Source organism: Eubalaena glacialis, chromosome 14 (genome assembly GCF_028564815.1).
Source record: "Eubalaena glacialis isolate mEubGla1 chromosome 14, mEubGla1.1.hap2.+ XY, whole genome shotgun sequence".
NCBI lineage: Eukaryota > Metazoa > Chordata > Mammalia > Artiodactyla > Balaenidae > Eubalaena > Eubalaena glacialis.
The window spans coordinates 21,057,532-21,084,109 of NC_083729.1; the positions used below are offsets into that span (position 1 = coordinate 21,057,532).

The following is a 26,578-nucleotide window of genomic DNA, read 5'->3' on the forward strand; positions in this document are numbered from 1 at the left end:
CAGTTGTAGCAGTCGATTTTATTACAGTCATTATTGAAACTGATAGATCAAGCAGAGAAAAATAAACAGAACATTTGGAGAATTAAATAATATAAATAATAAGCTTGAGCTTATATAATATCAAGCTTATATTGAGCTACAGATAGAACCCCACACTAAACAAATTCCTTTTAAGCAGAGGGAGCATTTATGACCATGAATTAGGTCATAAGAGAAGTCTCAGTAAATTCCAAAGGATCAATACCATACAGACTCTGTTCTTTGATCATAATGCAATAAAACTAGAAATGAATAAAATAAGGAGCTATAATTTCATACGTGTATTTGGAAACTAAATAACATATTATTGTATAACTCTTGGGTTTAAAAGAAAATGATAAAGGAATGTAAGAAAAGTTTAAACCTGAATAATAGTGAAAACATTATATATAAACATTTGTAGGATACAGTTAAAACTGTATATAGAGCAAAATTTACAGCTTCATATACATTTATTAAGAAACAAGAAAAGTTAAAAATAATAGGCTTAGCACTCAAGAAGTTAGGAAAAGAGCCATAGAGTAGAATAAAATAAACAGAAATGAAATAATTAAGAAAAGGGCAGAAATCAATGAAATGGAGAACCACAATAGGGGAGATTAATGAAGCCAAAAGCTGGTTCTTTACAAAGACTAATAAGATAAACAAATTTTTAGCAAGACTGACCAAGAAAAACAGAGAGAAGATACACATAAATGAAATATGGAATAAAAAGGGGGAAATAACTTTAGGCACAAAAAAGATTTTAAAACAATCTTAAAACAGTATGATCAAATGTGCACTAATACATTTGAAAACCCAGATGAAATGTAAAAATGCCTAGAAAAATGTAAAAATCCAAAATTGGTTCAAGAAGACATACAGAAAGTGAAAAGGGAGTCAAAGAAACTTCAAAAAAAACAAACTTCAAAAAAAAAGAGTAAAGAACTTGCCTCATCAGATATTAAGACATTTTTAAAAAGCCATATTAATTAACACAGTGTGGTAAAGTTCAAGAACAGACAGATAGACTAAAGGAATAGAATAGAAGACTCAGACATAGACTTTAACATACAATAAATGGAAGAGATGATTGCTTGCTTTGCAAGCTGATGTTAGGAAAAATGGTTCCCTTTATAGAGAAAAATAAAACTGGACCCCTATCCAAAACCACATACAAGATAAAAGATACAACTATAAAATCAGAAAATGGAGGAAAATATATTTGTAACCAAGAAGAGTATATAGACTTCGTCAACAAAACTTGGAAACACGCCAGGATTAAGAATTTCTAGTCAAGGAGGGGCACCAGGGACAAAGTTAATAGATAGATGGTAGACTGGGAGAGGATATTTCAATATCTTAAACCAACAAGGAGTGGGTATCTAGAACATACAAAGAGCTCTTGCAAATCAATAAGAAAAGACAGCTATAACAATAGGAAAAAAGGGCCAAGAATATGCACCGGCAATTTAAAGAAGAGGAACCTTTAAATGTATCTTTAAAACAACAATGAGGTATCATTGTTAGCCTGGTGAGAATCAGAGAGCTGTATAACACCAGGTGTACATGAGGATGTGGAAAACAGGCACTGCTAGTGTAAACCATGACAGTCCTGGGTCAAATTAAGTGTATGCATAGACTATGAGCTAGCAATTCCTGGCCCTGGTGTGTATCCCAGATAAATACTTACAGAAGCCCAAAGGGCATATGCATAAGAATATCCATAGCATCTCTGGTGGTGGGGAGTTGGAGGCAAGCTAGGAGTTCCTCATGGGGGGTGGGTGCACAGGCGAAATGGGTAGGGTGATTAACTCACCCTGGGTTGACCATGACTTTTCTGCTTTTAGCCCTGAAAATCTGTGTCCCAGGAACCCCCTAAATCTCAGGCAAGTCCCAGGATGGTTGGTCAACCTAATGTGTGTTGGATGTGTCCCATGGAGTACTGTAGAAACAATAGATTAGCATAGCAATGGATGGAATTTAAAAATGGTGCTCACTGAAACAAAAGGAAATATTTAACATGACACCATGCAGGTAAACATAAATTATATGCTTACGAGATAACAATACCAATTTTGTAAGAACACACAGGAAATCAAAAGATACACACGTTAAACACATTCGAATGGTTGTCTATGGAGGGAAAGAATACGGAGATAAAAGAGAATGCGTGCATCCATCCATCCCTACCTACACACTGAAAAACAAGAGGGGACCTTGTAGGGACCAATGAGACAACGTGCCATAAACGGAGGCAAATGATTTTCTCAACCCTCTGAGCCTGAGGTCCAAAAGAACCAAAAAGCTTCCTGCGGAGCCACAGTGGGAGAGGTAGCCCACTAGCTCTTGGAGAGGAAGGGGTGAGGTCCGTGTGCGACTGTATTTGTTGGAAGGTGGGTTAGCCTGGCCCTCCACGTGCCCAGGGAACAGGGGAAGGGAAGCCCCTCCAGGCCTGTTGGATGGGCTCAGCTGGCCCTTCTCTGTGCCAGATGCTCTGCACGGGGCTCTCCTCTACAGAGGTCCCTGAGAGGGGTCCTGGGTGGAGGGAACGGGAAGGCTCCTCCCCAGCTCCCACCACTGCCTCCTCCCAGGAAGCAAGGAGCTCTGGGCAGGCTGCCCCCCAGGGTGTGGGAGCAGCACACCCCCAGCAGGCAGGGAGTTGCTGGTTCCCCTCTGGGCTTGTGCTGCCCCAAGGGCATCCTACCTCTGCGAAGTCAGCCACATCCTCACAGTTCTCCAGGACCCGGGAGTAGAAGGATTGCCCTGGTGGGGAAGAGAGGAAATTATAGTCAGAACTCCCTGGACAGTAAGCTGTTTATTTAAAAGCTCCCAAACTCAATTCTTTTATATATGAATGGACAAAGATCTCAAACCATTTAGAAGTGGTTATCAGTGGGCAGGGGGAGTGAGAAGATATTGAAAGCAGCATGCTTTGATTTTTTTATTTTATACACTTGAGTTCAACATTTTTCAATGACTGTGCTTCACTTTTGTAATTGAAAAAAAGAATGCTTTTAAATCCCCACCAGCCTAAACCAATGGACCATTCACTGAAGGGCTACCTCCAGGTTGAACTCAGTCTCATTCTGAGGGTTAGTTTGGGTTGTCACCGGCGGGCAGGCTGGGGACCCAGGAGAGGGGTGGGGGAGTACGGTGTGCTCTTCTCCCCCTGGAAACACCAGGAGATCTGGCAGGACCAGCGCCTGGCCAGGGAGGCACTGGAGTGAGCCCCCTGATGCTCCTTGGTGATGGGGCTCCATCCCCCTGGGAACCACCTCTCTCCTCTGGCCTTGGTGGCCTCACCTGTATTATAAGAGGGTTGGTGCAGGGATATCCAGGGCTTGCCTGGTTTTTAGAATTTAGAAGCAATTCCTAGTTCAGTATGACGCTGACAAGGAGGCGGCCAGGGGTTTGATGCCAGAGTCAGGTGGATGGTCTGAGGAAGGGTGTGTGAGAGTGTGTGTGTGTGTGTGTGTGTGTATGTATTTGGAGGATGGGGGCACATGGGGAGGGGCTGCAACCAAGATAATGAGGAAGAAGCTATAAAGTGAAAGCTAGAGACACAGAAAATAGATGTGGAGTAAACAGATGGGAAAGAAAGATTCTTTAGCACTAGCCAGGGACAAAACAAAACAAAACAAAAAACTAAAAAGAGAAATCTCAACGACAAATCCCAAGGCAGCCAGGGGAGGAGAGGAAAGCATGAGGGATGGTGCCTGAGCCTCTTTTAATTTTTCCCACAGGCAACATGCAATACAAATTGAGAATCAGGTGAGCATATCTGTGCACTGGGGCTTCCCCAAGGAAAGCCTGAATAATCAAAGGCCCTTTCATCCTGGAAAATGGTAATGAGCCTGGATATGGCTGTGTTCAAGTTTCCCGGAGTGAAACTGAGCAACCCAGCCAGAGGGGAGGGAGGGAGGGACAGTCCAAGATGGTATCACAGGGTTCAAATATGCATGAAGCCACTGGAGCTCAAACTTTCCCCTGCTTGTGTATTTCCTATAGCCTTGTTGGAAAAGATGTAAAATACTGTGAAATCAGCCACTGCAAAATTTATATATCAGGGCTCTGTTCTGAGAAGCAGTAAAACCTCATTGCCTCAGGCCCCGGGGATTTAAATGTGGTGAATATTGTCAAACAGGATGAGCTAAATTTTACCTCTAGATATCACAAAAAAAAAAGGTTTGCTGAAAAAAAAAATCAAATCGGGGCTTCCCTGGTGGCGCAGTGGTTGAGAATCTGCCTGCCAATGCAGGGGACACGGGTTCGAGCCCTGGTCTGGGAAGATCCCACATGCAGCGGAGCACCTGGGCCCGTGAGCCACAACTACTGAGCCTGCGCGTCTGGAGCCTGTGCTCCGCAACAAGAGAGGCCACGATAGTGAGAGGCCTGCGCACCGCGATGAAGAGTGGTCCCCGCTTGCCGCAACTAGAGAAAAGCCCTCGCACAGAAACGAAGACCCAACACAGCCATAAATAAATAAAATAAATTTTAAAAAAATCAAATCAATGGCACAGAACGGTGGACAGGACAACTTATTAAGAAAACAGAATGTCCTTAAGCATTTTTGGATAGCCACTTTTTAGGAAGATTTGTACAGTGACAGGGATCATTCCAGTGGTCCTTTTCTATTCATTAGGGCAGAGCCAGGGGACCTCTGTCACCCCTTCCAAATTATCAGTGGCGATTACTCACCCCACCTCTCATTTCAAGTGCGTTTCCACTTAACATCTACTCTACTCAATACCAGTCTTGTTGACATTTCAGCTCCATATTAAATGACTTTCAGACAAAACCATTTAAAATCCCAATATCCAATCACCTTTGTTGCCACTGAGATTGAGAATAAGTCTTGAGAGAAAGGAAATAGCCTGTTCCCTGCTATGGAGAGGCTTTTGTGGATAGACTGAGCAGGAGATTAAGTGGGGAAAATTGAACAGCATCCTTCGTTCCTTCGGAGGCTCATGGGATAGCTGAGCTCCTTGGTCTGAAATAAAATCCTCCTTGAGTTGATAAATGAAGTTTGAATAGCAGACTCTGTGATCACACTGTAATAAGTGCCATGACATCAGATATACCCAAATGGAGGGGTCCAGAAGTCCAAAGCTTAATCGAAGTCAGTTGTATGTTGTTTGCCATTTTACAATATCCATACGGCTACTACTCCCCTAAATGATGTTCTTGTCTCATAATGCAGGATGGAGTGCTAGCTTTCATGTGATGTGACTTAAGGGTACAAAATGTCCCCATCTGCACCAAACAGCTCTCTCTTCCAGACAGTTTACCTTGCTAGAGCCAGACCTTGAGAACAGGCAAGCCTATAGGGACTGGGCTGTGAGCCGGTGTGCATTCGTTCATTCCCACACACAAGAGGGTCTTCTATTTCTGCTGGGTCAGCACAGCCATTTGGCCGTGGAGGAGGGTGGGCCAGCAGTTGTACAAAGATAATTAGAATCGGGATGCTGCCTGAAGAATCTTATTACGATCCAGAAGGGGGACAGGTCAGGTATGTAAAAGGCTAGTACATAAGGCAAAATTTGGTAGTTGGCATGCAAAAAAAGTATAAATAAATTGAGAACACAGGAAAAAGAGAAGTGACATCAACTTAGCAGATCAAAGAAGGTGTTATAGAGCCATGGGCATTTACACTGGAAGTTCGGATGGAATCTAGAAATGCAGAGACACTGGGGGGAAGAGAGAGAGACGACGTGACATCAGGCAGAGAAAGGTGTGAGCAAAGGTTTGAAAGGATGAAGCAGAGAATGGAGCCCGGAAGGAGTGGGACACAGGACAAGTGGGTTCTGATGGTGAAGGGAAGAATGAAAAGTGCCTCCCCTCGGGGAGCAGCCCCCCGAAGGAAGACCTGGACTGGGGGGTCCTAAGAGGGCACAGGGTGGGGGGAGTGGACCATTAAGGGGAAAGACAGTGTCCTGAGGACAAGCTTCAGGGACATGATGGTTTTGCCCAGGACCTAGCCCTCTGGGCTGTATCAGTACCTGACATTACTCTTTTCCTAGTATGAGCTGAGAAATAGCGCAAAGCACCCTGCTTGTGACTCAGACCTGTCACTATTATTTCTTTGCGTTATTTAACATTAGCCAGACCTCACTGTCTGCAGTGCCTGGGATGGCCTGTATAGAGGATGGCCTGGCAATCACCCGTTCCCCGCTGCAATGCTGTGACGTCCCCAGCATCTGCTCTCCCCCTGTTCCTCCACAGCACCTCAAGAGGGTGGCCCTGCAGTTTTCATTCCCCCCCCAGTTCCAATCAGCCTGTTCCTTTTCGAAGGCCAGTTGCTCCCACAAGTGTGCAGAAGCAGGGCCCAGGCATCCCTGTGTGCAGAAAAAAGCCAGGCTTAGTCAGGTTTGGGGCCTGATGCTGCGGCTCAGGCTGGGAGGCCTGGAGCTGGCTATTCAATCCCCGGGGTCTCAGAGTCATCATCTCTAAACTGGCGGCAATTATCCTGGACGAGCCTACATCCTGGAACCACTGTGAGGGTCAGCAAGAGACTGTTTCTGTGAAAGTCTGAGTAAAGCATCAAGCCCCTTACAAGCACGAGGGGCCACGGGACAGTGGTTAAGGCTTGTGGGCCAGGCTGCCTGAGTTCAAAGCCCAGCTCTATCACTTGCGGGCCTTGTGCTCTTGAAGAAGTTAACTGGTCTTTGTGTTAGTTTCCTCATCCATAAAATGGAGAAAATGATAGTGCTTATACACCTGGTACATAGCTCATTACCCAATTAAAAGATGGCTATTATTCTACTAAAGAGTCCTGTTTTTTTCTTTTGACATTTAAGTTGTGTCTTAAATATAAAAATGGTTTCCTCTATTACGGATCACATTTTGTAGCTTATTTTTAGTAGTCTATAATCAGGAACAATTTTCTACCTCATCTTGTATAATATTTTTCAAAGTTTAGTTATTTTACGTATGATTAGCTCTTTTTTTAACCAGGTAAAATTTACATTCACAGATCTTAAGTGCACAACTCAGTGAGTTTTGATAAATGCATATATTGTACTTGTGTAATCACCATACAATCAAGAACATTCCTGGGCTTCCCTGGTGGCGCAGTGGTTAAGAATCCGTCTGCCAATGCAGGGGACACGGGTTCAAGCCCTGGTCGGGGAAGATCCCGTATGCCAGGGAGCAACTAAGTCCATGCGCCACAACTACTGAGCCTGCACTCTAGAGCCTGTGAGCCACAACTACGGAGCCCATGTGTCACAACTACTGAAGCCCCCACACCTAGAGCCTGTGCTCTGCGGCAAGAGAAGCCACCGCAATGAGAAGTTCGTGCACCACAACGAAGAGTAGCCCCCTGCTCGCCGCAACTAAAGAAAGCCCGCACAGCAAGGAAGACCCAATGCAGCCAAAAATAAATAAATAAATAAATAAATAAAACTTTAAAAAAAGAACATTCCTATTCCTCAAGATGTTCCCTCATCCCCCATTTTCCACAAGTCTCTACCCCTCATAGGTAAACCACTGCTCTGATTTCTAACTCTTGATTTTAAACTTTGTGTAAATGGTGGTATCATACAGAATGTACTTTTGTGTATCTGGCTTCTTGAAGTCAAGGTAATGCTTTTGTGATTCATCTACATTGTTGTATATATCAGTAATTCATTTAATTGTATTGTTGAGCAATTTCTGTTGTATGAATAGACTGCAATTTGTTGATCCAACTTCTTGTTCATACTTTTGGGATTGCTTTCATTGTCAGGCTGTTGCGAGTAAAGATGCTGTGAACATTCTTGGGAAAGTTTTTTTGTCGACCTATTATTTCATTTCTTTTGGGGAAATACCTAAAAGCAGAATCACTGGCTCAGAGCATAGGTGTATGTTTAACTTTAGAAGAAACTGTCTAACACTTTTCCAAAGTGATTATACTATTTTACAATCCCATCCACAATGTAAAAGAAATGCTCTATATCTTCACCAACATTTGGTTATTGTCAGACTTTTACGTTTCAGTGCATGTGATGTCGTATTTCATTCTGGTTTTTGAGTTTCATTTCTCTGATGACTAATGATGTTGGTCACATTTTCGTGTGTTTATTGGCCATTTTTATATCTATATCATGAGCAAGGCAAGGTTGTCCACTCCCACCTCATGTTTTATACAACATTGTACTGGAGTTCTAGCCAGTCATTATTTTTCCAATTTTAAACTAACCTTGCATTCCTGGGATAAAGCTCACTTGTCATGATGTGTTACCCCTTTCATATATTGCTACTCAACTGACTAATATTTTGGTAAGGATTTTTACATCTTTGTTCATGAGGGATATTGGGCTCTAATTTTCTTTTTGTATAAGGTCTTTATCAGATTATGGTATCATAAAATGAATTATGAAGTGTTCTTCCTTCTCTGTTTTCTGAGAGTTTGTGTAAGATTAGCATTATCTCTCCCTTAAATAATTTCTAGAATTTACCAGTGAAGCTGTCTAGACCTGAAGTTTTCTTTACGGAAAAGCAGTTTATCACCACCACCACTGCCATCATCATCATCATTATCATTGTTATTACAAACTTGATTTCTTTAATAGATACTGGGCTCTTTAGGTTTTCCATTTCTTTTTGTGTCAGTTTTGGTCAGTTGTTTTTCAAGGGATTTGTTCCTTTCATCCGCGCTGTAGAAATTTATTGACATAAAATTATTCATAATATTCCCTCAGTTTCCTTTTAATGTAACGATATCCCCTCTTTCAGTCCTGATATTGGTAATTTGTGTTTTCTTGTTTTTTCTTGTTCAGTCTTGCTACACTTTATTTATTTTATTAATTTTTTTTTAAAGAACAAACTTTTGGCTTTGTTAGTTTTGTCTGTTGTTTGTTTTCTATTTCTTTCCTTTTATTATCCTTGGATTTAATATTTTAGATTGTATTTATTGAAACATAATTCACAAACCATAAAGTTCACCCACTTAAAGTATATGATTCAGTGAGTTTTAGTATATTCACAAGGTTGTGCAACCATCATCACTAATTCCAGAATATGTTTATCACCTCAAATGAAACCCCATACTCATAAACAGTCACTCCCTATTCTCTCCTTCCAGCCCCTGGCAACAACTAATCCGTTTTCTGTCTCTATAGATTTTTCTATTCTGGCCTTTTCATACAAATGGAATCATATGATATGTGGTTTTTGTGCCTGGCTTACTACACTTAGCATAATGTTTTTAGGATTTGGGTTTAATTTTCTTTTCTTTTTTTTTTTCTTTGGCTGCGTTGGGTCTTCGTTCCTGTGCACGGGCTTTCTCTAGTTGCGGTGAGCAAGGGCTACTCTTTGTTGCAGCGCGCAGGCTTATTGCAGTGGCTTCTCTCATTGCGGAGCACAGGCTCTAGGCGTGCAGGCTTCAGTAGCTGTGGCACACGGGCTCAGTAGTTGTGGCTCGTGGGCTCTAGAGCGCAGGGTCAGTAGTTGTGGTGCACAGGCTTAGTTGCTCCATGGCATGTGGGATCTTCCCGGACCAGGGCTCGAACCTGTGTCCCCTGCATGGCAGGTGGATTCTTAACCACTGCACCACCAGGCAAGTCCCTACTTTGCTTTTCTTTTAGCAGCTTCTTAAGGCAGAAACCTAGATCATTGATTGTAGGCATTTTTCTTTTCTGCTATAAGTATTTAAAACTAAATGTTGATATGTAGTATTTTCATTAACATCCACTTAGAAATGTTTTATAATTTTGCTTTTGTTTTCTCTTTGACCTTAGGTTATTTAGAAGAGTATTGTTTAATTTCCAAATATTTGGAGCTTTTAAAGATCTCTTATTGTTATTCATTTCTAATTGAATTCCAGTGGGGTCAGAAAATATACTCTGTAAGATGTCAGTCTTTTGCAATGTATTGAGACTTGTTTAATTACCCAGCATATGGTCTGTCTTGATCAGTGTTCCATGTGCATATGAGAAGAATGTGTATTTTTCAGTTTTGGGGTGAAATGTTCTAGAAATGCCAATTAGGAAAATGTGGTTGATGATGTTGTCAAATCTATGTCCCTAATGATTTTATTGTTTAGTTGTTTGTGATTCTCTCTTGTAATAACACTTTTTCCCCCTGTGAGGAACACATACTATTCAATTTTATAATGACAGTTCATGGGACAGTAGAATGAAGAAATTCAGTTGAAAAAGAGTTGTCCAGGAAAACAGCTATTCCTTAAGTTCCTTAACCAGTGTGCTCTCCAAAGATCACCAGCAACTCAGAGATCCAGATTTGGGTTCTGTAGAGTCACTGGGCATCCCACAGGGGAGGCTGTCCCTTCCTTTTCTTCCACTTCTCAGCTAGATGGAGGCCCCATCTATCTCTCATCTGTTGTTTTCCACAAATCTTATTCAAATATCATTTCTTACCTCCACTCACTTATTTCCCCTTCCCTCACCCTGTTAACACCCAGGGACACAGTAGAAACTCAGGCTTAGGTGAGGGATTCATCTGAGAGGCAGGGACAGGGCGGGGATTATAAACTCTATCTCTCTGGCTCAGCTCAAACCTGTACTTCCTTCCAGGTGCTGCCTCAAAATGATTTTGCCATGTAACTAACTGATGACTCTTTCTCATCTTTCAGACCCAGGCACTGAGGCAGAGAGAGAGTGTGATGTTTCCCCTCGAGCCTGGGACAGCACGAGCCACACCCTCAGCAGCTGTTGCATCTTAGGTTCTCCCCTTCTGTGACAGATGGAGGAGCTCGTGGTCTCAGTGATCCATGAGCTGTGCAGAGTACCTTCTCTGTGTCAGGCACTGGGAATATAATGAAGCATGATGGGAGCGTGACTCTTTTTACATCCTTAAATGGGGTAAAAAAATATTGTTAAGACTGCAGTCCTGACTTTATCTTAAACCTTGGCTTTTAAAGAAAAGCCAGCGGAGGGAGGGGCAAGATGGCGGAAGAGTAAGACGCGGAGATCACCTTCCTCCCCACAGATACATGAGAAATACATCTACACGTGGAACTGCTCCTACAGAACACCCACTGAACGCTGGCAGAAGACGTCAGACCTCCCAAAAGGCAAGAAAATCCCCACGTACTTGGGTAGGGCAAAAGAAAAAAGAAATAACAGAGACAAAAGAATAGGGACGGGACCTGCACCAGTGGGAGGGAGCTGTGAAGGAGGAAAGGTTTCCACACACTAGGAAGCCCCTTCGTGGGCAGAGACTGCGGGTAGCAGAGGGGGGAAGCTTCGGAGCCACGGAGGAGAGCGCAGCCACAGTGGTGCGGAGGGCAAAGCGGAGATTCCCGCACAGAGGCTCGGCGCCGAGCAGCACTCACCAGCCCGAGAGGCTTGTCTGCTCACCCGCCGGGGCGGGCGGGGGCTGGGAGCTGAGGCGCGGGCTTCGGTCGGATCCCAGGGAGAGGACTGGGGTTGGCTGCGTGAACACAGCCTGAAGGGTCTAGAGAAAAAGTCTGCAGCTGCCGAAGAGGCAGGAGACTTTTTCTTGCCTCTTTGTTTCGCGGCGTGCAAGGAGAGGGGATTCAGAGCGCCACTTAAACGAACTCCAGAGACGGGCGCGAGCCGCGGCTGTCAGCACGGACCCCAGAGACGGGCATGAGACGCTAAGGCTGCTGCTGCTGCCACCAAACAGCCTGTGGGCGAGCACAGGTCATTCTCCACACCGCCCCTCCCGGGAGCCTGTGCAGCCCGCCACGGCCAGGCTCCCGTGATCCGGGGACAACTTCCCCGGGAGAACGCACGGCGCGCCTCAGGCTGCTGCAACGTCACGCCGGCTTCTGCCGCCGCAGGCTCACCCCGCCTCCTCCGTACCGCTCCCTCCCCCCGGCCTGACTGAGCCAGAGCCCCCGAATCAGCTGCTCCTTTAACCCCGTTCTGTCTGGGCGGGGAACAGACGCCCTCAGGGGACCTACATGCAGAGGCGGGTCCAAATCCAAAGCTGAACCCCGGGAGCTGTACGAACAAAGAAGAGAAAGGGAAATCTCTCCCAGCAGCCTCAGAAGCAGCGGATTAAAGCTCCACAATCAACTTGATGTGCCTGCATCTGTTGAATACCTGAATAGACAACGAATCATCCCAAATTTAGGAGATGGACTTTGGGAGCAGGATATATTAACTTTTCCCCTTTTCCTTTTTTTTGTGAGTGTAGATGTGTATGCTTCTGGGTGAGATTTTGTCTGTATAGCTTTGCTCTCACCCTTAGTCCTAGGGTTAGGTCCGTCCGTTTTTTTTTTTTTTTTTTTGGCTTAAAAATTTTTTTTTTCCCTAATAAATGTTTTCTTAATATTTTTTCCTTATTTTCTATTTTTAAAAAAATTTTTAATAAGTTTTTTCATATTTTTTATTTTAAAAAATTAAAAAATTTTTTTTCTTAATAAATTTTTTCTAAATAATTTTTTCCTTATTTTTAGTATAAAAAATTAATAAATCTATTTTTAAAAATTAAAAAAAAAATTTTTTTTCTTAATAAATTTACTCTTAATAATTTTTTTTCTTATTTTTTATTATAATTGCTTTATTTTATTTTATTTTATCCTCTTTTTTTCTTTCTTTCCATTTTTTCTCCCTTTTATTCTGAGCCGTGTGGATGAAAGGCTCTTGGTGCTCCAGCCAGGCATCAGGGCTGTGCCTCTGAGGTGGGAGAGCCAACTTCAGGACACTGGTCCACAAGAGACCTCCCAGCTCCACATAATATCAAACAGAAAAAATCTCCCAGAGATCTCCATCTCAACGCCAAGACCCAGCTCCACTCAACGACCAGCAAGCTACAGTGCTGGACACCCTATGCCAAACAACTAGCAAGAGAGGAACACAGCCCCATCCATTAACAGAGAGGCTGCCTAAAATCATAATAAGGCCACAGACACCCCAAAACACACCACCAGACGTGGACGAACCCACCAGAAAGACAACATCCAGCCTCATCCACCAGAACACAGGCACTAGTTCCCTCCACCAGGAAACCTACACAACCCACTGAACCAACCTTAGCCACTGGGGACAGATACCAAAAACAACGGGAACTACAAACCTGCAGCCTGTGAAAAGGAGACCCCAAACACAGTAAGATAAGCAAAATGAGAAGACAGAAAAACACACAGCAGATGAAGGAGCAGGGTCAAAACACACCAGACCTAACAAATGAAGAGGAAATAGGTAGTCTACCTGAAAAAGAATTCAGAATAATGATAGTAAGGATGATCCAAAGTCTTGGAAATAGAATAGACAAAATGCAAGAAACATTTAACAAGGACGTAGAAGAACTAAAGAGGAACCAAGAAACGATGACAAGCACAATAAATGAAATTAAAAATACTCTAGATGGGATCAATAGCAGAATAACTGAGGCAGAAGAACGGATAAGTGACCTGGAAGATAAAATGGTGGAAATAACTACTGCAGACCAGAATAAAGAAAAAAGAATGAAAAGAACTGAGGACAGTCTCAGAGACCTCTGGGACAACATTAAACGCACCAACATTCGAATTATAGGGGTCCCAGAAGAAGAAGAGAAAAAGAAAGGGACTGAGAAAATATTTGAAGAGATTATAGTTGAAAACTTCCCTAATATGGGAAAGGAAATAGTTAATCAAGTCCTGGAAGCACAGAGAGTCCCATACAGGATAAATCCAAGGAGAAACACACCAAGACACATATTAATCAAACTATCAAAAATTAAATATAAAGAAAACATACTAAAAGCAGCAAGGGAAAAACAACAGATAACACACAAGGGCATCCCCATAAGGTTAACAGCTGATCTTTCAGCAGAAACGCTGCAAGCCAGAAGGGAGTGGCAGGATATACTTAAAGTGATGAAGGAGAAAAACCTACAACCAAGATTACTCTACCCAGCAAGGATCTCATTCAGATTTGATGGAGAAATTAAAACCTTTACAGACAAGCAAAAGCTGAGAGAGTTCAGCACCACCAAACCAGCTTTACAACAAATGCTAAAGGAACTTCTCTAGGCAAGAAACACAAGAGAAGGAAAACACCTACAATAACAAACCCAAAACATTTAAGAAAATGGGAATAGGAACATACATATCGATAATTACCTTAAATGTAAATGGATTAAATGCTCCCACCAAAAGACACAGACTGGCTGAATGGATACAAAAACAAGACCCATATATATGCTGTCTACAAGAGACCCACTTCAGACCTAGAGACACATACAGACTGAAAGTGAGGGGATGGAAAAAGATATTCCATGCAAATGGAAATCAAAAGAAAGCTGGAGTAGCAATTCTCATATCAGACAAAATAGACTTTAAAATAAAGACAATTACAAGAGACAAAGACGGACACTATATAATGATCAAGGGATCGATCCAAGAGGAAGGTATAACAATTGTAAATATTTATGCACCCAACATAGGAGCACCTCAATACATAAGGCAAATACTAACAGCCATAAAAGGGGAAATCGACAGTAACACAATCATAGTAGGGGACTTTAACACCCCACTTTCACCAATGGACAGATCATCCAAAATGAAAATAAATAAGGAAACACAAGCTTTAAATGATACATTAAACAAGATGGACTTAATTGATATTTATAGGACATTCCACCCAAAAACAACAGAATACACATTTTTCTCAAGTGCTCATGGAACATTCTCCAGGATAGATCATATCTTGGGTCACAAATCAAGCCTTGGTAAATTAAAAAAAATTGAAATCGTATCAAGTGTCTTTTCCGACCACAACGCTATGAGACTAGATATCAATTACAGGAAAAGATCTGTAAAAAATACAAACACATGGAGGCTACACAATACACTACTTAATAACGAAGTGATCACTGAAGAAATCAAAGGGGAAATCAAAAAATACCTAGAAACAAATGACAATGGAGACACGACGATCCAAAACCTATGGGATGCAGCAAAAGCAGTTCTAAGAGGGAAGTTTATAGCAATACAAGCCTACATCAAGAAACAGGAAACATCTCGAATAAACAACCTAACCTTGCACCTAAAGCAATTAGAGAAAGAAGAACAAAAAAACCCCAAAGCTAGCAGAAGGAAAGAAATCATAAAGATCAGATCAGAAATAAATGAAAAAGAAATGAAGGAAACAATAGCAAAAATCAATGAAACTAAAAGCTGGTTCTTTGAGAAGATAAACAAAATTGATAAACCATTAGCCAGACTCATCAAGAGAAAAAAGGAGAAGACTCAAATTAATAGAATTAGAAATGAAAAAGGAGAAGTAACCACTGACACTGCAGAAATACAAACGATCATAAGAGATTACTACAAGCAACTCTATGCTAATAAAATGGACAACCTGGAAGAAATGGACAGATTCTTAGAAATGCACAACCTGCCGAGACTGAACCAGGAAGAAATAGAAAATATGAACAGACCAATCACAAGCACTGAAATTGAAACTGTGATTAAAAATCTTCCAACACACAAAAGCCCAGGACCAGATGGCTTCACAGGCGAATTCTATCAAACATTTAGAGAAGAGCTAACACCTATCCTTCTCAAACTCTTCCAAAATATTGCAGAGGGAGGAACACTCCCCAACTCATTCTACGAGGCCACCATCACCCTGATACCAAAACCAGGCAAAGATGTCACAAAGAAAGAAAACTACAGGCCAATATCACTGATGAACATAGATGCAAAAATCCTCAACAAAATACTAGCAAACAGAATCCAACAGCACATTAAAAGGATCATACACCATGATCAAGTGGGGTTTATTCCAGGAATGCAAGGATTCTTCAATATACGCAAATCAATCAACGTGATACATCATATTAACAAATTGAAGGAGAAAAACCATATGATCATCTCAATAGATGCAGAGAAAGCTTTCGACAAAATTCAACACCCATTTATGATAAAAGTCCTGCAGAAAGTAGGCATAGAGGGAACTTTCCTCAACATAATAAAGGCCGTATATGACAAACCCACAGCCAACATTGTCCTCAATGGTGAAAAACTGAAACCATTTCCACTAAGATCAGGAACAAGACAAGGTTGCCCACTCTCACCACTATTATTCAACATAGTTTTGGAAGTGTTAGCCACAGCAATCAGAGACGAAAAAGAAATAAAAGGAATCCAAATCGGAAAAGAAGAAGTAAAGCTGTCACTGTTTGCAGATGACATGATACTATACATAGAGAATCCAAAAGATGCTACCAGAAAACTACTAGAGCTAATCAATGAATTTGGTAAAGTAGCAGGATACAAAATTAATGCACAGAAATCTCTTGCATTCCTGTATACTAATGATGAAAAATCTGAAAGTGAAATTAAGAAAACACTCCCGTTTACCATTGCAACAAAAAGAATAAAATACCTAGGAATAAACCTACCTAAGGAGACAAAAGACCTGTATGCAGAAAATTATAGGACACTGATGAAAGAAATTAAAGATGATACAAATAGATGGAGAGATATACCATGTTCTTGGATTGGAAGAATAAACATTGTGAAAATGACTCTGCTACCCAAAGCAATCTACAGATTCAATGCAATCCCTATCAAACTACCACTGGCATTTTTCACAGAACTAGAACAAAAAATTTCACAATTTGTATGGAAACACAAAAGACCCCGAATAGCCAAAGCAATCTTGAGAACGAAAAATGGAGCTGGAGGAATCAGGCTCCCTGACTTCAGACTATATTACAAAGCTACAGTAATCAAGACAGTTTGGTACTGGCACAAAAACAGAAATATAGATCAATGGAACAGGATAGAAAGCCCAGAGATAAGCCCACGCACATATGGTCACCTTATCTTTGATAAAGGAGGCAAGCATATACAGTGGAGAAAAGACAGCCTCTTCAATAAGTGGTGCTGGGAAAATTGGACAGGTACATGTAAAAGTATGAAATTAGAACACTCCCTAACACCATACACAAAAATAAACTCAAAATGGATTAAAGACCTAAGTGTAAGGCCAGACACTATCAAACTCTTAGAGGAAAACATAGGCAGAACACTGTATGACATAAGTCACAGCAAGATCCTTTTTGACCCAGGTCCTAGAGAAATGGAAATAAAAACACAAATAAACAAATGGGACCTAATGAAACTTAAAAGCTTTTGCACAGCAAAGGAAACCATAAACAAGACCAAAAGACAACCCTCAGAATGGGAGAAAATATTTGCAAATGAAGCAACGGACAAAGGATTAATCTCCAAGATTTACAAGCAGCTCATGCAGCTCAATAACAAAAAAACAAACAACCCAATCCAAAAATGGGCAGAAGACCTAAATAGACATTTCTCCAAAGAAGAGATACAGATTGCCAACAGACACATGAAAGAATGCTCAACATCATTAATCATTAGAGAAATGCAAATCAAAACTACAATGAGGTATCATCTCACACCGGTCAGAATGGCCATCATCAAAAAATCTAGAAACAATAAATGCTGGAGAGGGTGTGGAGAAAAGGGAACACTCTTGCACTGTTGGTGGGAATGTAAATTGATACAGCCACTATGGAGAACAGTATGGAGGTTCCTTAAAAAACTAAAAATAGAACTACCATATGACCCAGCAATCCCACTACTGGGCATATACCCTGAGAAAACCATAATTCAGAAAGAGTCATGTACCAAAATATTCATTGCAGCTCTGTTTACAATAGCCAGGACATGGAAGCAACCTAGGTGTCCATCATCGGATGAATGGATAAAGAAGATGTGGCACATATATACAATGGAATATTACTCAGCCATAAAAAGAAATGAAATGGAGGTGTTTGTAATGAGGTGGATGGAGTTAGAGTCTGTCATACAGAGTGAAGTAAGTCAGAAAGAGAAAAACAAATACAGTATGCTAACACATATATATGGAATCTAAGGGAAAAAAAAAAAAAAAAGAGGTCATGAAGAACCTAGTGGCAAGATGGGAATAAAGACACAGACCTACTAGAGAATGGACTTGAGGATATGGGGAGGGGGAGGGGTGAGATGTGACAGGGTGAGAGAGTGTCATGGACATATATACACTACCAAATGTAAAATAGATAACTAGTGGGAAGCAGCCGCATAGCACAGGGAGATCAGCTCGGTGCTTTGTGACCACCTAGAGGGGTGGGATAGGGAGGGTGGGAGGGAGGGAGATGCAAGAGGGAAGAGATATGGCAACATATGTATATGTGTAACTGATTCACTTTGTTGTAAAGCAGAAGCTAGCACACCATTGTAAAGCAATTATACTTCAATAAAGATGTTTAAAAAAAAAAAAAAAAAAGAAAAGCCAGCGAGTGAAAACTGACTTCCAGCTAAGTTGATGAGCCCTGCTGTTTTGAAAAATAAAATAGAAGCAAAGATTGTTGAGCCAGCCTCTCAGGGGTGGATCAGTCCAGGTAGGAAGCAGACAAGAGGCCAAAGGTAAAGATGATCATGTGATATTCTCTGTCTCAGGAGACCTTTCTGGAACTGCCAGTGGAAGAAACAGATCACTGCCGGGTGCTGCCGGGCTCAGGGGCTGCAGGGTCCCCTGCTGCTAGCTGCTTGGCCGCTCCTGCCACACCTGCAGGCCGCGCTGCTTCCTGTTGCTTCTGTTTCAGATTTGTTCTGTGCCAGGCACTGTGCTGGTCCCAGGGAACCTGGTGAGGTGCCTGCCCTGGAGGAGCCCACCTGGATGGTGATGGCTGCAGGTGTTTTTCACCCTATCATCTCCATGTCTGGCAGAATTTGGGGTGTCAGCAACTGACAGGAGTCCAAAGGAGAACTCCTGCTCCCCCCAGATCCCTGGGTCCATGGGATCCCCAGGGTCACAATCTACTCTCTTTCTGTCTCTCTAGAAGGCTGCAGCATGAGGGGCCCTAATTAGAATAATCCTTACATTTTACAGCACTTTACAGTTTGTAGAGCCTTTCATGTATATCAACTTTCTCGTTTGATCCCTAAGCAGCCCCGTAAGAACCAGGCATACCTCGCCTTCTCCTAGGTCTTCACTTACCACCTGGACTCCCAAACCACTGGATTCCAACCACTTTCCTGGGTACTCAGGGTACCAAGGCAAATTTCAGGCTTCCTGGGGGACATTCTCACTAGAATGACCTGCCGGCACCCCCCAAACCTGCTCTTCCTTGTATGCGCCCCGGCTTCACTGGTGGCCTCACTGCCCACCCAGGTGCTCAAGTATGAAATCCAGCGGCACCCTCGTCCTGCCTTCTTGCTCACTCCCAGTCCCAGAGCTGCCTCCTCCTCTGAACGGATGTCACCCCTTCTCTCCAAACCCACAGCCCCCCCTTTGAGGCACAACCTTTTGCCTGTACCACTGCCCCTCCCTGGGCTCCTGGTCTGAGGTCCTGACCTCCAGATCCCCAAATCGGATCTTCCCACCCCATCCTCTTGCCAAGAGCTTTGGTGACTCCCACTCAATTACAAGGCAAAGTTCAAACTCCAGAGTGTGACACTGAAGACCCTCTGTGTTTGAGCCCAGCCTCCGCTCCACCCCGTTCCTACCCCAGGCCCTGCCAGCACTCCCTGTTCCCCAAGCCCTTGACACGGCTCCACACCATCACATCTGTCCTGATAGTAGCCCCTCTGCCTGGAATGGGGCCTTTCATGAGTTTTGTCTCTGCCAAAATGCTATCCTCTCTCAAGGGTGTTTAAATATCAGCCCATCCCCTGCTCAGTAAGATCTCCTCTCTGGGTCTGTGCACTTTTCCAGCTTCATCCCGTTGACTCACCCGCTCAGGGCAGCTTCTGGAGCTCCTGGTCTGAGCGGGTTTCTCTTGCCTCGTGCTGCCTTGCACCTGTACCTCTCTTTCCAGAACTCTCATCCCACTCACAGTGACTTGTGCAATGACTGGCTTCCCCTTGAGGGCAGGGACCTCGTCTGTCTCATTGACTGCTGTCACCCCATTGCCTGGAATAGCACTTAGCTCATAACTGGTCCTTGATGAATATTATTACCTGGATGAACAAAGGAGTGAATGAATGATTAAATACTTGACTTACAAAACACATTAAAATATAGCTTTTAATGAATTGGGAAAGAGTTTATGACATTAATGAGATAATCAGAAACTTGATCACTGAATACTTGATAGTATTAAGGATTTATTTTTTTTAGGAGTGATATAATATGTGGGGTTTTTTTTTTTTTTGAGTCCTTGATTTTTACAGCTATATACTAAATATTTACAGAGGAAATGGTGTGGTGTTTGGGATTTACTTCCAAATTATTTGGGGGGGGTGGGGGTAGGAAGGGGTACAAATGAAACAAGATTGGCCATGAGTTGACAGCTGTTAAGACTGCATGGGGAGAACTTGGGGGCGTTTATACTAGTCTCCCTACTCGAGTATATATTTTAGATTTTCCATTCTAAAAAGTTAATAATAAAAAAAAACATCAAACCCAGGGGTGGGAGTAGGCGGAAGGGATATAGCTTTTATGTTATCAGTAAAGGTGGGTAAGATAACCAAGACTTTGCAATTCAGGGAAATTATTTGCGAGTCTGTTCTTGAGCACATTGCCTCCCAGCAGCATTTTTGCTGAGGGCCGTTTGTAGCAGAAGACAGTTATATGGTCATCTCCATATCATGAAAACACACCTGTCTCATCAAAGCAGGAGAAGCGTGGGGAACATTCAGCACACTCCGCCGCTCTCCGAGGTCTGCAGCGGCTTGCTCTGGCCCGGGGGAAGAGGATATTTACCTCCTAGGGCTTTAGGCACAGAAGATCCACTCCCCCGGTGATGAGGGGCCTGGGAGTGCTCGGAAGAGTGGAGGATGTGGCGTAAATCCCTCGGGCACCGCAAAAGCGCAGAGCTGTGTCCACAGCCAGCCGTGCACTGCAGAAGCTGTCCTAAGGGTTCCCTCTATCTGCCGCCTTCACTGGGGCAACACCCGCCCCACATCCTCCCAGAGAGGAGGTGCTGGGCGGGGCTGGAGTGCACAGGCAGGTCCAGGCATCCTAGGAGCATCTCAGGGCTGGGACACAGGGGTACTCTGCCTCCTTCACCAGGGGTGGTAGAGAAGTCTCCGGATAGAGATCCTATTTCTCACCAAGGTAGAGAGTTCCCCCATTTTAATGGGAAAATAAATCTAATTTGGAGCCTGAGGTGGTCCCTGCAGCAGCCAGGAGTAGGGGAATCTTGTCCTCAGTGCCCAGGCGGGGGCCCCAACCCCTTCCCAGCACACAGTCACCCACCCGGCCATGCGCTCCTTTCCAGGCTCTCTAACCTCCATCTACTACCTGCAGCCTCTGCTGCAGCCAAACCTAGTGGCTTCCTGGCCATCGTATTTAAGTGGCATTCCCCTCCTCTGGCCTCTGGTCCTGTCAGTCCCTCACCCAGAATGGCCTTGCCTCCGCCAGCAACCCTTCCTCGCCCCTCCTTCCTCATCTCCACCTGTGCGAGCAGCTGTTCAAGACCCAGCTTAAGGGCTTCCTCCTCGCCTCCTCTACCCCCTCCTCTGCCTTCTCACGAAGCCTTCCCTGATCTCTGCAGCTGGGAGCAAGCGGCCATCCTCTGAACGTGTTGCAGTTTACGCCCCACCCCTAAGTGCGCCTTGGCCGTCTGTGTCTGGCAGTGTTTCTCCATTAGGTCTGCGCACATTTCTTCTCCCCTATCAGATTGTGAGAGCCTGGTTCCTTTAAGCCCCACCCTGTACCTTGTGCTCTAGGCAGCAATGCTCAGAAAGAGCATGTGCCATGAAGCGGGAGGGGCGGGGGAGCTGTGTAGCCTTCTTGCTTCCGCCCTGAGGACCACAGCTGGACTCCCCAACATTTGCTAGAAGATGAAGTCAGCCTCCCTCTGGGGCCCTGAAAGATCCCCTGGGTTGGGAGGTCAGTGGAGGGAGCTAGGGCCAGGATTCTTGATTCCTCTACTTCCTGATCCCCTTTGGATAGACAGCTGGGGGCGGGGACATTCACAGTTGAGGACACTGAGCCAAAGAGTGACCGTGTCACAGAGGAAGAAGGACTTAAACCCACTAACAAGTGAGTACCTCAAAGACATGCCATTTCGTATTCATTTTGATGACTTGGCCCAGGGCTCAGCACAGGGCTCAATTAGGAGAGCTAAGATCAGATCCCTGTCTTCAAGGCGCTTGGAAGTTAGTACAGCATACAAACTGGGGCAGTTTCTGAACTACAAAGTGCCCTAGCTGAGGGGTAGAAGGAGCGTGTACGCAGTACTGCAAGGGAGGGCGAGGGCTCCACAGAGGAGGTGACGGCTGAGCTGGGCCTTGAAGGGTGCACAGAATTAACGGGAGTTCTCAAGGTGGAGATGGCAGAAGAAATATGACGTCTCGAGGCTTGAAGGTATAGAAGACTTGGCATCTTCAGGGAATGGCAGGAAGTTCAGTGTAGTGAGAACCCAGTGGGTGGTGTGGGGAGGGAACAAAGAGGAAAAGTCAGCTGGGCCAAGGGGGGAGCCTTGATAAAGCAAACCTCTGTGCCAATTACCAGGTCAGGCGAATTATGTGGAGATCAGAGCCAGCCTCCAGAGATCACCCATCTCACACATTGAGTCCCCAAAGCTGGTATTTTGGCAAGAAAACTCAGGGATGGAGAGTAAAGGAAGATCAGGAGGCTGGCCCCAGACAGTCTGTCACTTGGTTCCCTGACAGCCCAGGGACCCATGCCTGGGGGTTTGGATGGGGCTGAGAAGTGGGCAGAAGGTTGGACTAGAGGATCTTAGAGGCCCTTCCCACTCTGCCTTCTGTGGCTCTATGATGGATGCTGGGAATTATTTCAGGAGTTGAAAAAGGACAGCTTAAGCTAACACTTCCTCCCTTTGAGTAGTGACCTGCAGGCAAGACGGCTCCTTCCCAGACAGCCCACTCCTGATTCTGGCTGCAGCCCTCTGCGTTAAATGAGGACCATGGTCTCCATCTTGCTTATGGGAAGCGGAGGCCCCGAGGCCCTGTGGTCCACTTGCATGACGGGGACTGGGGTCCAGGCCTTCTGGTGTCTCCTGTCTGACTCAATGGGCTGTGACTCCTGCAGGTTAGGGGCTGTGTCTTCTTCCCCCGCAGGGTTCCAGGCCTGTCCACAGATATCAGCACATTCAGTGAACAAACGAATGAGGGCAGGACCAGGTTAAGAGTGGCTGTTGGAGCAGTAAGAACCAAGAGCTACAGATGGAGCTGGCTGATGTGCGCTGAGCCGAAGGGTAGGTGGCCAGTTGACCCGGGATGGCAGGGAAAAGAGGGGTGGCCGGGGACAAAGCTGGAGCATGCCCAGCCCACATGGGAGCAGGGGTCTCAGGGGTGGTCTGCCCCAGGCCTGGGTTCCTGTGGAACATCTTAGCTGGGGGTCCCTACAGAGCAGAGGCCAGGCCAATTTGCTTGCTCCTGGCACAGGTCGGGAACCCCTCAGGCGTGCCCTCCTCCCCGCTTTATATCTCGCACGCTGGCCTCTCTCCTCACGCCTGGCTGACAGAAGGAAGCTGGGCTGGAGAGATGATGACTCAGAAGCCAGCAGCTGCCCCAAGTAGAAGTGAAACATTTGTCTCACAAACACATCGGTCATTTAAATGCTCTTTCCTCAAAACTCTTTCATACCTATTTTTTTCACTGAAGCAACCTGATGAAGTGAATGTTATCATTGTACCCATTTTACTGATGAGTAAACTGAGGGTCAGAGAGGTGAAGTAAGTTGAAGAACCCAGGTAGGACCCAGGGCTTTTGACCCCATATCTACAGATTTCTCTACCACAACCCCATAGGGCTCTTTCCTAAGTGTCCTGTGTGGCGCAGCACAGAAAGTCAAGCTTTATTTCAACCAGTTGATCTGGTCTACCTGGGCCATGAGTAACTCACCTGGTGCTCCCTCACCCCACCTGGCACTGAGCTTTACTCAAGGGATCCAGGGAGCTCAGGGCCAGTATCTCCCTGTGACCGTTCACTGGCTTCTCATTTCTCCCTGCAGGGTACTTGCTTGGACACCAGTGGTTGTGTGTGCAGGAAATGCTGTGGAACATTCTAGAGTGAGTCCGTTCCCTCTGAATTGTAGTTAGTGTTGGTCTTTTGGGGCATCTATAGTTGTCAACTGCTGGCAGCAGCAGGTGAATGGCTGGGGCATCTCTGGTTCTTGCAAAGGACTCTTTCTGGAAACCTGCTTGCCATCTGCCTGTTCCTGCTGCCCAACCTCCTCTGCAGGAGCTCTGCTTATGGTCACCTGCTGCAGATGCGGAGCTTGGAAGTGGATTTCTCCACTCAGTCCAGAGGGCACGGGTTGCAAATAGGCAAATTCCTGTGTGGTCCACTGAGGCTAGAGGACTAGCCCCACTGCCCAGAGAAAAAGGTGGGCATCCGATAGACAAGGTGCTCAACCCCAGTTCACCAGGAGGGGATAAAGAGGCTTTCAGGGTGGAGCAACCAGGGCTGGGATGAGGTCTTGTGAACTGGGGCCACTGTGCTTCGGTCCCTCCACTAAGGCCATACAGATCTCTTTACACCTTGGTTTTTCTGCCTGCAAATGGGACTGGTTTGTGCAGCCTGGGACTGTTCTGTCATGGCAGCAACAACACGGCGACCTGTATCTATCTAAAGACCCAAATACTGTGCTGTCTGCCCACCACGGGGACACGTGTCACAGATGAAAGGACACACTTGCTTTTTCTAAAGGCAGCACGAGCTGGCAGGTGGCACGCGGAGATCCAGGGTGCTGCAGAGAAAGCAGTCTGGGCGGGTGTGGGAAGCAACAGGCAGCCGAGCCCCCATTCCTCTCCCTCCTGCTTGCACGCACACCGCGATCCCCTCCACCTCTGCCTGGCCCTACGCACAGCAGGCCACAGTGTGGACAACCCAGGGCTTCGTGCCCAGAGCTGGCCCGACTGAGGGGGTGACGTGGGTGCCCCGGCGGCTGCTGGAGAGGTCCTGAGAGGGCTGCCCCATGGTCTCACCTCTCCCTCCTGGTGCAGGTGCAGACGTGTGTCCAGCCTGGGCCCTGATGCTCAGTTTGCTCTTTAATCTGGTGGGCTCTCTCAGCTCCTCCCCTACTCTCCCACCCCGCCCCCACCCTCAGACCCCTCTCTGGGGAGAAAGGGCCATGTCTAGTGAGGAGCACCCTGGCCTTTGGTCAAAGGCTGCCAGACATGCCCCTGGCCCAGGGGGCTGGGCTGTGGCCAGACAGAGGCAGAGGTGTGTGGGTAAAAAGCAGAGGGAAGCCTGGCCTTGTCTTTCCCTGCTCAAAACCTTCAGGGGCTGCCCACTTTCCCCGGGGTGAAGGCAGCCTTGCCTCCTCGGCTCTACCTGTCTCTCCTGCCTCAGCTCACACCTATCCTGGGATCCAGGCTTATGGAGCATCTGTCTGTTCCTGTGTCCCAGCTCCTCTCCTGATCTTGGGCATCCTGTCCCCTCTGTCTGCTCTGTTCTTACCTCTTCACCTTGCTCCTTTCTGCTGTTCCCTTGGGTTTCAGCTGAGGTGTCACCTCCTCCTGGAAGCCTTCCCTGACCACCCTGCCCCCAGCCTGGGTCAGGGTGCTGCTTCTGTAGCTTGCACCCTACACTCGTCCCCATCCTCATCGTATCACACACCTGTCCCTATTGTCTGCCCACTGGTCCTCCTGTCCCAGTGGATGTGGGCTCATTGAGGGCAGGGCCTGGGTCATGCCCAGCCCCTGGCCTTGGCACAGAGATCATAGTAAATGGTCACTGGATGTGTGAGAGGGAAGGAGGCTAGGAAGAGAACCAACAGAGAGGGAGGCTGGTGGGGCTCATAGGATCCCTGACCACAGATAGACCTGCGAGAAGCCAACAGTATCCCCATCATGCTGGTTTCTAGGAGTCCCCCGGGTCTTGCAGGCTGTAGACCCCACCCCCACTCTGTGCCCAAGGAAATCAACCTGCAGGAGGGAGAGGGAGAGGAGGAGGGGGCCCAGGGAGACTCCGCAGCGCTGGCCCCTCAGCCCTGGGTGCCCCTGAGCCCTGGGGTGGGGTCCTCACTTTTGCCTCCCCAGGACCTCCTGCAGGCAGAGGACTCCACAACCCTCTGGTTGGCACATTGGCAAGTGCAGGGAGAGACACACATGCAGACATGGAAACGTGGGGGACCCTGATTTTCAAGAAATCACAATGGTTAGTCAGGCCAGGGGCAGATGGCTGTCCGTGAGAAGCCTCATCGCACCAACCCTGCTAGAACTTTTCCAATCCATCCTCCCCTCCCTGCCCTATCCCGTCAGCCCAGAGCTGGGGTCCTCATAAGACAGGAGAGTCCCTACCTCGGAAAGTCACTTTGGCAATCCGGCCGCCCCTGCCCCGCAGCTCGGAGACCGTCTTGAGGTGGAGGAGCAGAGCCATGCTGGTGCGGGAGCCTGGGTACCGCCAGGCGGGAGCAGCTGGGGAAGGAGCGAGCTCTGCGGATGGAAGGCGCTCGGCACACATGCCTCCCTCCTCTCCCACACCGCCTCCTCTCGCCTCCGATGCTGCCCACAGAGACCAAGGCAACCAAGCCAAGCCGCTCCTTCCAGCGACTCACAGCCCGGCCAACCCCCACCCCTCCAAGTTGTCAGCCCAGCGTGTGCGTATCTGTGCGTGTGTGTGCGCGTGTGTGTGTTGTGCGCCCGTGCGCAGCCTAGCAGTGCAGACAGTCTGAATTCATTATTCAGCAGCCGCCTGCTCCCAGATAAAGGACGGCCCAGCTTCAGG

General features: G+C 45.8%; 1 protein-coding gene across 3 annotated transcripts in view; it reads right to left on the bottom strand.

The window, feature by feature from the left end:
* Positions 1–26,230, bottom strand: part of OTOF (otoferlin) — a 96,138-nt gene extending 69,908 nt beyond the window's left edge. For all 3 annotated transcript variants that reach the window (XM_061168693.1, XM_061168691.1, XM_061168692.1), the window contains exons 1-2: positions 26,152–26,230; positions 2,726–2,784 (exon numbers count right to left, since the gene is read on the bottom strand). In XM_061168693.1, the coding sequence (XP_061024676.1) occupies positions 2,726–2,784; positions 26,152–26,230 (138 nt within the window). The remainder of the gene's footprint in view (positions 1–2,725; positions 2,785–26,151) is intronic.
* Between the last annotated feature and the right edge of the window lie 348 nt (positions 26,231–26,578).